Source organism: Notamacropus eugenii, chromosome 2, assembly GCF_028372415.1.
Source record: "Notamacropus eugenii isolate mMacEug1 chromosome 2, mMacEug1.pri_v2, whole genome shotgun sequence".
Taxonomy (NCBI): domain Eukaryota; kingdom Metazoa; phylum Chordata; class Mammalia; order Diprotodontia; family Macropodidae; genus Notamacropus; species Notamacropus eugenii.
In genome coordinates, this window is record NC_092873.1 from 332,148,676 (window position 1) to 332,161,313 (window position 12,638).

The 12,638-nt window shown below is 34.9% G+C and overlaps 1 protein-coding gene across 4 annotated transcripts in view; it reads right to left on the reverse strand.

The window, feature by feature from the left end:
• Nucleotides 1-12,638, reverse strand: part of LOC140528059 (ATP-binding cassette sub-family A member 10-like) — a 118,148-nt gene that overhangs the window by 53,140 nt on the left and 52,370 nt on the right. For all 4 annotated transcript variants that reach the window (XM_072645525.1, XM_072645523.1, XM_072645526.1 and 1 more), the window contains 4 exons: nucleotides 12,512-12,602; nucleotides 8,059-8,198; nucleotides 7,565-7,684; nucleotides 2,171-2,372 (listed from right to left, as the gene is read on the reverse strand). In XM_072645525.1, coding sequence (XP_072501626.1) covers nucleotides 2,171-2,372; nucleotides 7,565-7,684; nucleotides 8,059-8,198; nucleotides 12,512-12,602 — 553 coding nt within the window. The remainder of the gene's footprint in view (nucleotides 1-2,170; nucleotides 2,373-7,564; nucleotides 7,685-8,058; nucleotides 8,199-12,511; nucleotides 12,603-12,638) is intronic.

The window sequence follows — 12,638 nt, forward strand, 5'->3', positions numbered from 1 at the left end:
GACAGAGAAGATAAAATCCTGGTCTTGGACTCAGGAAGATCAGAGCTCAAATGTAGCTTCAGACCTTTCCTAAGAATGTGATCATAGGCAAGTCACTTAATGTCACCCTGCCTCAATTTTCTCATTGGTAAAATGGGAATAGTAATAGTGCTCCTCCCATAGGGTTGTTGTGAGGATAAAAAGAAATAATATTTATAAAGCAGTTTATAAACCTTAATACATTGTACAAATGCTAGCTGTGATTATAATTATATCTATTATAGATGTCACTATTGACTTCTTACCAACTGTGCCTTTTCCCATTTCCCACTGGGTTACTCAGGATTTTAATTCTTTGGGGATTGTAATGTTCTATGATATTTGGCTACTCAGCATTATTGAGAAAAAATACTGGTATTAAATTAAACCATTAGACCAGCATAGGAGTGTTAAAAGAGCTACACAATTTCCCAAAGGCAATAAATTTACTTCTGACTCTTTTCTTGAAGAAAGCTTTCATGATATATAGTCTTTTTACTTTTATTTTTCACAATCCGCAGTATTCAGCTTCCAATTGCATTTAGCAAACATAATTGACCTAGTTTGGAGATTCTTTACAAGTTTTGCATAGAGCATCTCTACTTTATCATCCTTTGCTGTAGATAGCAGTCTTTTAAAATTGTGTTTATCATGAATACTATAGTGTAAGAATGGCTAATATTATATATATATATATATATATATATATATAGTATGATTATATATGTATATATAAACTGATTTTTGACTTAATCATAAAATTAACTCCATTAAATTTCTTTATTTAAGTCTCTGAGAACAACTTGTGAGCCATCCTTTCACTGAGCTATAACTTCTTTTATCTTTGGGGTTCATTGATTGAGAGAATGCTAAGCATATGATCATTAGGTTGTAGATTCAGAGACAGAAGAAACCTTGAAAAGATGGACATTTGTTTCAGGGAGAATCTTGTGGTCATTAAAAGAATTGTGTGATTTTTTAAATGTAATCTAGTTAGCATTTCTCCTTTTGCTTGGTTCCAGCCTATTTCTAGTGTCTGCCTAAAATATATGTGTCAATGGATAAACTTTATAGTTTGTTCATTCAATTGTATATCATAATCTGGATTACAGGCATTTTTCATTCACTTAGTTTTCTTTTGTGAAAAATTTGACCAAACTCAGTGATTATGGATCTCATTTGGAATACCCTGAAATGTTCTTGGGTTAGATACAGTCAACATAATGTCATGTGTAAATGGAGCATTTGGAAAGGACTTCATCATCAATAAGGAACTCCTCAGATTGGACTTTGAATTGGACCTTATCACTTCTTGATTTATCATTCTTATATTTCTGAACTTCTTGATTTTCTGAAAAAAACTGGCATATAAGCTGTAGTTATTTTTGTAATAACACTTTGGAGAGCAAATGATTATCATTAGTACTATAATATATGGTATATAGTAGATGGTATATATAATATAGCATATAATATACTATAATACAGGACGATCATGTCCCATGGTATTTTGTTTCTTGTTGCCGTTAAGCTCAATAAAGCCAAATCCTCCAGATCCTTTATTTGTCTTTGTGAAGATGAATCTTTGAGGCACTTTTCCTTAAATTGAAACTTCCTTCTGTCTTCTGTTTTTGTTTATAGAGAACTATCAAGATTGATGCAACTTAGTTCTTCTAGAGGTATGTTTATTAGTTGGTCACTGGACAAGGATTTCACATTTAGTACCAATAGCTAAGTTCATGTTTATAAACTGTCTGAAGACTGTGATTTTTGGAACCAACTGTTTCCTTTCCTACCACTTTGCAAGTGTCACTGTAGAAAGGAAAGGCAGCTCTATATGACTGAAACATTTTTTCTTTGTTTCATGGCAAAAGTGTTGGTGACTATTCAACCAGCGTACTGCTGAGGAGCATCTCTGTGTTTAGCTAGATGATTCTCAGAAAGTAGAGATAATCTCTTGCCAGGACCAGACTTGAAGCCTTTTTAAACATGGCAAAAGCTGCTAGAGCTTAGGCTGAGTTAGTATAGACTTCAAGAATTCAGGGTCCACATCATGAAGAATCACAGTAGGACTTCATGGAGGAAAACTTTTTAGAAACCAAAAATATATATGTTTATGTCTTAAATAAGTCAGAAGGTTTCTGATACTCACAATGACAGAACCGCTTTCCCATCATGCTTTAATTTTAAGAAGCGAACCCTTCCAATTGCGCAAATCTGTTGTTTCCAGAGAGCCATGCCACAGACTGTCTCCATCTTCTCTCCAGGAAGAGAAAGGAAAGTTTGCTCTGGTTCGACAAAGTTTTCAAAATGTCTGGTGACTTCTGTTTGCTCCTGCCCACTACTGCCAAAATCTACAGCCATGTTGAGAAAAGACCAATACAAAATAAATCCCTTATAAGTAAAATAGGATTCAAAATGTGACAGTTTCCTTTTTAGGGATACCTGACAAAGAGGCCCAGATATTCTATTCATGGTGTCCACTCAAATCACAAAAGAAACAAATGAAGACCATTATTTTAACTAAATTCAATCATCATACTTACTATTTCAAAGCTATGGAAGGAAAGACAGGGAAGGAAAAGAAAAAGATAAATCCAGTCTGTCTTCAGGGAGTTTATGCTCTACTAGAGAAAGTAAGATATATATACATATATATATATATATAAAAGCTACAGTTCTTTTAAAAACATTTTTTGACTTCACAAATTATATATGAATATAAAGTACAAGGGCAACTAGGTGACATAGTGAACAGATAACCAGCCCTGAAGTCAGGAAGACCTGAGTTCAAATCCTAACTCAGACACTTACTAGCTATGTGACCCTGAGCAAATCACTTAACCTTCTTTTGCCTCAGTTTTCTCATCTGTAAAATGAATTGGAGAAGGAAATAGCAAACCACTCCAGTTTCTTTTCCAAGAAAACCTCAAATAGGGTCACAAAGAGTGAGAAAGTACTAAAAAATCTAAAATAAATAAATTACAAATAAAGATATTGTATCCCCTTAGAATGTAATCATCTTGAGGGTAGTGGCTTGTTTCTACCTGTGTAATACTGATTATATCATGTATACACAAATATTCTCTGCCTCCTTCCAGGTAGCTGTTATGAGTGACAGTATTTTGACTTTCTGGAAGGAACTGACTTTTTCAATTACGTGGCTAATTCTAAAGATCCTCTTGCTATCCCTACCCTATGAATGTGGCAGAGGAACAACGTATTGCTTTAACTAAAATAAAGGACAGTTTCATATTACTGAGACTTCCAGTGAGGGATGGAAGCTATATTGGCTCTTCCCTATCTGGCATCATGGCAACTACTCTCATATGGAAATTTTCTATCAGCAGTTCTACTAAGACCATCATTCTCCACCCAGGATAAGCTGATCATCTGAAATTTCATCATCCTGCTGATTGATTTTGTTTTTATATTCAACACCTTCTCAGCTTCCTCAGTCTCTTCTCCCGTCTGACTGCAGAGTTAGAGAGTGGTGCACTAAACTCCAGCCAAAATCTTCTTTTATATCCTTCAACCATTTTCCAGTCACGTTCAACTCTACAAGACCCCATTTGGGGTTTTCTTGGCAAAGACACTGGAGAGGTTTGTCATTTACTTCTACACCTCATTTTACAGATGAGGAAACTGTTGTAAACAGGGTTAAGTGACTTGCCTAAGGTCACATAGCTAAGTAAGTGTTTGAGGTGAGATTTGAATCCTGCACTGAACTATCCACTGAGCCTCCAGGTTTTCTATATAGAATACTGAAATCTGAATTTCCAAGTAATTTTCAGCTTTTCATCAATAGCTTTTGCTTGGCTTTGATTCCATGGAACCTTATACCCCTGTGCCAAGTAACCCTGCCCCACTAGTTTGTGTGTTGACTTCCTTTATTAGATTTTAAGTGACTTGAAGGCAGAGACTGTTTTTTTTCATATTTGTATCCCATGTACTTAGCATAGTGTCTGGCATATGGTAGGTGCTTGCATATAATTTAAGTATTTTTAATTTAATTTAATAAATACTTGAACTGAGTGCTTCTAAGACAATTAGAAGGAGGCAGCTAGGTGGCACAGAGTGCTAGGACTGGAGTCAAGAAGTCTCAGTCTTCCTGAGATTGAATCTGGCCTCAAACACTAGCTGTGTGACCCTGGTTAAGTCATTCCTATTTGCCTCAGTTGACTCATCTATAAAATGAGCTAGAGAAATAAATGGCAAATCACTCCAGTATCTTTGCCAAGAAAACCCCAAATGGGGTCACAAAGAATTGGACACAATTGAAAAATGACTGAACAACATCAAAGGAACAAAAGGAGTCTATATTTAGCTTAGAAGAATCGGTTTCTTGAGCATGCCATATTTATCTTTCTATATATGTGGCTCCTTGCATAATGCCTTAGTACATAGTACTTGCAAAATAGAGTTATCAGAAAAGAAAGTCATGTATATTTGTTGTCTCCTCTTCCTTCCCTCTTTCTCACACCTCAGGTGTTTACAACACTTCTTATTTCAACATTCAATTGAAAAACTGTTCTTTCCAAGGCTACCATTGATCTCTTATTTGCTAAATCCAATGTCTTTTTCTCAATTTTCATCTTTCTTAACTTCTCTGATGAATTTTATACTGTTGACAATCTCTTCACTTTACATATTCTTCCCCCCCCCTCCTTTTTAAAGTGAAGTTACCCTTTCTTGCTTTTCCTCTTACCTGACTGAACATTCCTTGGGTCATTACCCATGGCTCAAGCCTTTCCTGTTGGTTACCTTAGCTTCTGTCCTAGACTCTCCTCTTTTCGCTCTCTAAAGCTATGATCTAGGTGATCTCATCAGTTCCTATGGGTTCAACTATTACCTCTATGTAGATGATTCCTAGTATTTTTTCTAAGCTCCATTAATACATCACCAACTGATTATTGGACATTTCTACTTGGATGTTCCATAGACATATCAAACTGAACATGTCCAAAATGAAACTCATATTTTCCTCAAAACTTATCCTTCTTCCCAAATTCCTAATTTCTCTCAAGATCACTCCCAATCTTTCAGTGATCTATCAAATCCAGAGTTATCCTTGACTTTTCATGTCCCTTTCCTCTCCATCTCTAATTATTTGACAAGTCTTATTTCTACCTCCCCAACTTGTCTCAGATGCAGTCCTTTCCCTTGGTTTCCATATCACCATTCTAATTAAGTTCCTTATCACCTCGTATCTAGACTATTGCAATAAATCCCCAATTAGTCTCCTTGCCTCCAGTCTCTCTTCTCTCTAATTCATCTTCTATACAGCTGTTAAATTGAAATTTCTAAAAGGCAGTCCTGGCCAGATCATTCTCCTTCTCAGGAACCTGTTTGCCATTTAACACATTTCACAATATGGTTCCTTTCTTAATTTGAGACTTGAATAATACTCCCATTCATTCACTGTATCTTCTAAGCAAACTGCCCTACTTTCTGTTCCTTATACATAACTTACTAACACCTGCCTCCATGCTTTTTTCACAGGCTATTTCCCATGCCCGATATGCATCTTTCCCATCTTTAACTCTCAGAGTACTTAGTTTCCTTTAAAGTTTAGTTTATGAACCATCTCCTATGAGAAGCCTTTCTTGAGGCCCACAGTTAGCACAATACTAGTTAGTATAATACCAGTCAGCTAGGTGGCACAGTGGTTATCATATTGAACTTTGAATCAGAAAGACTAGAGTTTAAATTTTTCTTCAGACACTTTCTATCTACGTGATCTTGGCCAAGACACTATTTTCAACTATTTCCTCATCTGTAAAATGGGGATGATAATAGTATCTATCTCACAAGGTGCTGTGAGAATTAACTGAGATAGCAAACATTAAATGCTTCACAAACCTTAAAGCACCATATAAATGCTACCCATTATTGTTATTTTATAAGTGCTTTGTATACGTTTTGAATTTACTCATCTGTGTGTGTATTGATCTGTAATGGAATGTAAACTCCTTTAGAGTATGAACCATGTTGTCTTTTTTTAAATTTTATTCATTTTATTCTGAACTTAAGAAATAAAACAAGCATTTCTATAATAGTAGAATAAAAAGATGATTGTACAAAAAAACTACAAATTTATTATGCACAACTTGCTATTCATTTAAAATATATAATAAAGTTATCATATAACTTTTTTTTCCTCTTTTTCCCCCTCCCCACCTTTGCCCTACAGATGGCTACCGTTACACACACACACACACACACACACACACACACACACACACACACACACACACATACACACACACATACACACACAAGTATATGTGAGTGTGTATATATACATACATCATTCTATACTTTTAATTGGTTCTTGCTGTGGATACAAATAGTGACTTCCTTCATATATCCTTTGTAGCACATGTGGGTATTTATAACAATAAAAATGACTTAGTCACTCAAAGCTGTTCTTAAAACAATATTGCTGTTATTGTGTACAATGTTCTCTTGGTTCTGCTCATTTTGCTTTTCATTATTTTGTGCAAGTCTATCCATGTTTTTCTAAGTCTTTTTATTCCCCATAAACTAGCATAGGGTCTGAGTGTTAAATGCTTGTTAAATGATTGAAGGATAGATTGAATAGGTTAGCACTGAGTGAAGATGCAGAATTTTACATATATATATATATATATATATATATACATATATATATATATATATATATATACACACACACATGCATATGCATATATACATATACATGTATTATACATATATCCCCAAGTAGATCCCCTGTTGATCTGACCTGGCAGTGACAACTGAAATGACAGTATGAGAGTCATTTTTTTGGCTATAATGTTGTCTACTGTTAAAAATATAAATACCCTGTGGAAAAACATAATAACGGATGAAGGAATGATGATATGTTAAGCATTAATTGACCATTTATCATGTTGCCAGTCACTATACTAAGTAATGTAGATGCAAATATAAGAAAGCAATGTAATTCTTGCTCTCAAGAAACTTTCATATTAATGGGTGAAGACATATATGAAGGAGAGATAATAAGGAAGAGACAGTTTGGAAATGGTCAAGAAGTCAAGAAGCCTAGTTCCAAGCAAAAATAAAGAGAAAGCTCATTTATCGAGTACAGCTCACTTTTTGGGCTACTTTCTGGTGCGAGGGAGATGAGGAATACAACATCCAGGGAGTGACTTGGTGGCTTGGATCTGGGCAAGATAAGGCTAAACTCATCTCTCAGAGCCCAGGCTCAGAAGCAGAGTGCAGGTTCCAATGGGAGGAGAATGGCTTGAGTACAGGCCATGTGGTTGCAAATAATCAGGAAGTATTAACTATTAATGCGTTACTTTGAATCAGGTAAATATGTTCTCTGAATATTATAATTGACTAGGTAATATGCTGTTGGGCAGGGGAAAGGTGGACAGGTATAGCACGGCAAAGTAGATTCATAGCTTTGTGTCTTAAGTTGGAGGCCTTGAAAGTCAAGGCAACTGAATATACTTTTATAAACATCATATGATAGTACCCTTACTAATTTACAATGCATGTGACATTTTATTTTTACCTGCTTCATCAGTTGCCATTTTTCCTTCTAGTTTCAAGAATACCTCAGTCAGAGTTGTCATGGAAACACCATAATTCATGATGCCTTGGTCGGTGTAATTATCAAGATCACTGTAAAGGTCTAAAGAACGGCCAAAACATGTTAAAACCATAAAAACTTTTACCAAGTTTGGAAGTAAATATATTTATCAACAAAAATGGACATTTCAAATAAGTATTTTTTCCACAGAAAAAAACTCCCCCAAAGTGATATATTGGATCTAAAATATTGTTGTGATGTTAAAAGTATACAAAACACTAATTGAAAGCATTTTACAAGAGATTCCTTATATGCTAATACCATCATGATCACCTTTCTCAAGACATACTTAAAGCTGCCAATGTCTTTTCAAATAGTAATCTTCCATCCTTATTCAAACGAATTGGCCCAAAAATTTATTTTCTCATTTTAGTGTTCTTTCTAGATTTTGTTTTTCATTACCCCTATTATGTTACCTGGAAATAAATCTGTCCTTTCCAAGGGCAATGTGTATACAAGCTTTTCTTCACTTTCTGCAGTTAATTTGGCATCAGGAATGTGATGTTTAATGAGTGATGTTATTCTCTCTGTGTCACAAGATTCATTTCTGTGCAAACTGAAATATGATGAAGAAAAATGAGCATAACTTATTTGTATTTGTCTCTTATCACCACCATCACCTTAAAAAAGTAAATGTTTATTGTGTTCATGACATTTTATCTGGCTTTTTAGAAGATTTAAAAAATATAAACAAATAAAAACCCAGGTTGAAATGGATCGTTTGAGGAAGGGGGAGAGGAAAAGACTAGGCAGAATGATATGAAAGAACTAGAGTAACACTGTATAGGTTTCATTATGTAGCTGTTTTCCAAAAACTGTTTATATAATTGCAGAATCCTAATACCGGAAGGGATCTGCAGGTCATCTTTTCTAATTCCTATCACCCTGTTATGTTCTTTTTCCTTGTCATCCTGCATTTCTGTCCTTTGGTCCTGACAAAATTAATTACCAAGTGATCCAAACCTGACCTTAGAATTTCTAAGGAAATATAACTCTACTGTTGTTGATAGGTATGAATTTCTTCTTAGTAGCTCTAATAATGAATTCCTACACTTTCTTTAAAGCACATCTCAATTGCTATTTTTCCCAATCAGACTCCTCTGGAGCCCCTTTCTATAATAGAACATTGTCAATTTTTATAGTGTTTGGAGATTCAGAGGTGGCCCAGTGGATAGGGTGTTAGACCTGGAGTCAGTAAGATATGACTAAAAATCTAGCTTCAGACATTTGTTAACTGTTTAATCCTAAGCCAGTTACTTAACTTCTGTTTGCTCAATTTCCTCAAGTGTAAAATGGTAATAATAATATTTATTCCTGGAGCTGTTGTTAGAATCAAATGAGATAATATTTGTAATATACTTAGCATAATGTTTGACACATAGTAGATACTTGAAAATATTAATTTCCTTCCTCCCTCTCCCTTTCCTTCTTTCCTTCCTCTTCTTTCTTTCTCCTTCCTTCCTTCCTTCCTTCCTTCCTTCCTTCCTTCCTTCCTTCCTTTCTTTCTTTCTTTCTTTCTTTCTTTCTTTCTTTCTTTCTTTCTCTCTCTCTTTTTTCTCTTTCTTTCTTTCTCTCTCTCTTTTTTCTCTTTCTTTCTTTCTTTTTCCTTTCTCTCTTTCTTTCTTTCTCTCTCTCTTTCTTTCTTTCTTTCTCTCTCTCTCTCTTTCTTTCTCTCTTTCTTTCTTTCTTTCTTTCTTTCTTTCTTTCTTTCTTTCTTTCTTTCTTTCTTTCTTTCTTTCTTTCTTTTCCCTCTCTTCCTTCCTTCACTTCTTCCTTCCCTTCCTATGTGCCTAAACTCCACTTCAGCAATGACCTAATGAGAGAAGTGGTTGATATCCCTATGGTCCTAATTCCTCCAAGCTAGTGCAGGGCTTTGAGCACAAGAGACACCCAAGAAATATTTCTTGAACGTAATTAAATTCTTGAAAATGTAGAAGGGCAAAAGTTCTTGCCTCATTCAATGGATTTCTAAGCAAGTAATAAGAAGAGGTGATTCTAAGGTACCCATACATAGTTGACCCATTTTAACTTCCTCTATGCAAATAGCCCAGTTAATCTTTAATTATTTATGGAACATACTACTTTTTCAAAAGAAGATGAGGTGGGGCTTTCTCACTTGAGTGGCAGGTTAATTTTCATAAAAGAATGCAGTAATTGTACATTCAGTTATGCAATCCTGGGCAAATCATTTAACCTTGCTGAAGCTCAGTGTCCTTATCTGTAAAGTGGGGTAAATAATATCATCTATTTCATAAAGTTGTCATGAGGAACAAATGAGATGATATATGTAATGTTCTTTACAAAACTTAAAGCGGTGTATAAATGAGACCTACTATTGTTATTGTAAGGAAAGAATCCTCCACTTCCTTAAAAATCAGAACAAAAGGCAAAAGCTGCATTCAAGGTGCGGGTTTAGGGAAAAATGAATTTTTTTAAACCATTATGCAAATTTCCTTTCACTACAAGGAAAATTGAACACCACAGAATTGACACTTATGAATTGTGGTGCCAAAGAAGACTTTTGAGAGTCTCTTGGACAGCAAGGTGATCAAATCAACCATTACTTAAATTAATTTGGACTATTCATTGGAAGGTCAAATACTGAAGCTAAAGCTTAAATACTTTGGTCACATAATAAGAAGATAGAACTCCTTGCAAAAGACCTTGAAGTTGAGAAAGATTGAAAGGAAAGGAGTACAGCAGAGGATGAGATGGATAGATAGTGTCATAAAAACAATGAACATGAACTTGGACAGATTTTGAGGGATGGTGGAGGATAGAAGGGCTTGACATGTCCATGGGATCACAATCAGACATGAGTGAACAACTAAACAGGAACACAATTGTCTCTCTCTTGAACTCTTCTAGTAAATTTACTCTTCACAGAGAATGGTTGCCCCAAAATGTAATAGCTTCATAAATAATGGAACTTAATAAATACTTAAGAGGAGAGAAATCATGACACAAAGAGCATGGAATACAAATATTGAAGAGATTTTTGTAGGAAATTGAAACTCTATTTAACTTGAAATTAAACCACAAGTGCCTATTTCATTTGCAGTTGGGGATGGTTCCAGGAAGTATAATGAATTGGAAGGTTGTGAAATAATATATTTTTTTTCAGCAAGAAAAGAAATAGAAATTATTGTACTACATGTCCTGGAAATGGTGATTATGATAGCTATTCACCCCTAAGTTATTTCTGTATTATTTTGCAAAGCCATACTAAATATCTATACTAAATAACTTAACTTTAGATTTCATCCCACTTTTAGCAACTATGGCCCAAGAAACCTCTGCAGAACTTGGAACCCAGGAATAAATGGGATAAGTGAACTTGAAGAGCACATTTTGGGGTGTGACATCAGAAAGGGACATTCTAAAATGCAAAAATCTGTCTTATTAGGTATTGGTGAGAAAGTTGTTTCAAAAGGTAATAATCCAGAGGTGAAGAGTTTCTCTAAGTTTCCATATTCAAAATTTGACTACGTTCCCAAACAGGTGATATTGCACAGGTGTTGGCATTTTTTTTATTGTTCTGTCATCTTTCATTCATATCAGAATCTTCACAACACCATTTGGGATTTTCTTGGCAAAGATAGTGGAGTGCTTTGCCATTTCCTTGTCCAGCTCATTTTACATATGAGAAACTGAGGCAAACACATTAAGTGACTTGCTCAAGGTCACACAGCTAGTCTGAGGCTGGATTTGAACTTAAGAAGAGTCTTCCTGACCCCAGGACCAGCACTCTATCCTCTGTGCCACCTAGTGTCCAAGGTATAGGCATAGAGGTATGTTAGACTCCATAATAAAGGAATTTTTGATTCAACAAAAATGGTCAACCCAGAACTATTTTCATTTTTCTTAACAAAAACACAGGAGAATTTTTATGAGAATGCAAGATTATAAAAGACACCACTATGAGTTATGCTGACTACCTATCATTTTTTAAATTAAATTTAACTTTTATTCATTTTATTTTTTAAAATAATCTCTCCCTAACAGCTATGGCAAGAAATGTTTTGAGGGGACCAGGGTCTCTTCATAATGATGACCCTCAAAAGATTGGTAATACCAGCTACTCATTGCCTATTATGGATACATCCTTCAAGAACTGGTCTAAAGCTTTCTTGTACCTTGTAGTAGGCTTGCGTCAGATCCTGTATCAATCACATTTAGTGTCCCTCTTGTTTATATAAATCAGAATGAGATGACTTCAGCACAGATAGAAAAGAGACATAGAGCCTCTAGTCAAAAAATTGCATGTTCTCACAGAAAGTCTCTTTCTTTCTGAAAAAAAAATTCCATTGACCATTGATCCAGTTCCCCACAGAGCTGCATGTCATTATCTATTGGCTGAAGGAGACAGGAGAAATTCTGAGGGAAAGGACTTTTTTTGCTCTTTTGACCTGGTAAGCTCTTTATCATTCTCATGGGCTGCTGCTATTGGGACTTAGGACAAGTTTCCATCAGTGATAGAAACAGATGGGGAACCATGTCTGCTGACCCCACATTTGGCTATGACTGTTATTATGTCTGGCTTCTCATTAAGGATCTTTAATTTCTAATACCTTCATGTTGCTTGATCACTTTAGTAAAGCTATTAATTCTTACTATTATAGCTTTAGAATGGTTATTTGAGGTAAATACAGAACCTGAACCCCTTCAGGGCTAATTCAAACATTATTTAGATTTCCTTATTGGTAATGAGTTCCACATATGTGTTTTTGCTGTGGGGAATAGTAAATATATTTTTTCTTAAAATTATATGCTTCAAACTTTGAGGAGTATCCTTTATGTTAGTCAAATTCCTTAAATATCTAGAAGTATTGAAACAACAAATCTTTAAACTTCCTCAAGTTGTAGTACCTTAAGTGATAACCAATTCCCCATTTTTTCTTTAGAAACAAAGAAGAGCCTGCACACTTCAGTCTCCCACTGGATATAAAGACTTTCCAATCTGAGCAAAAAGAAAGCAATGATAAAGTAGGTTAGG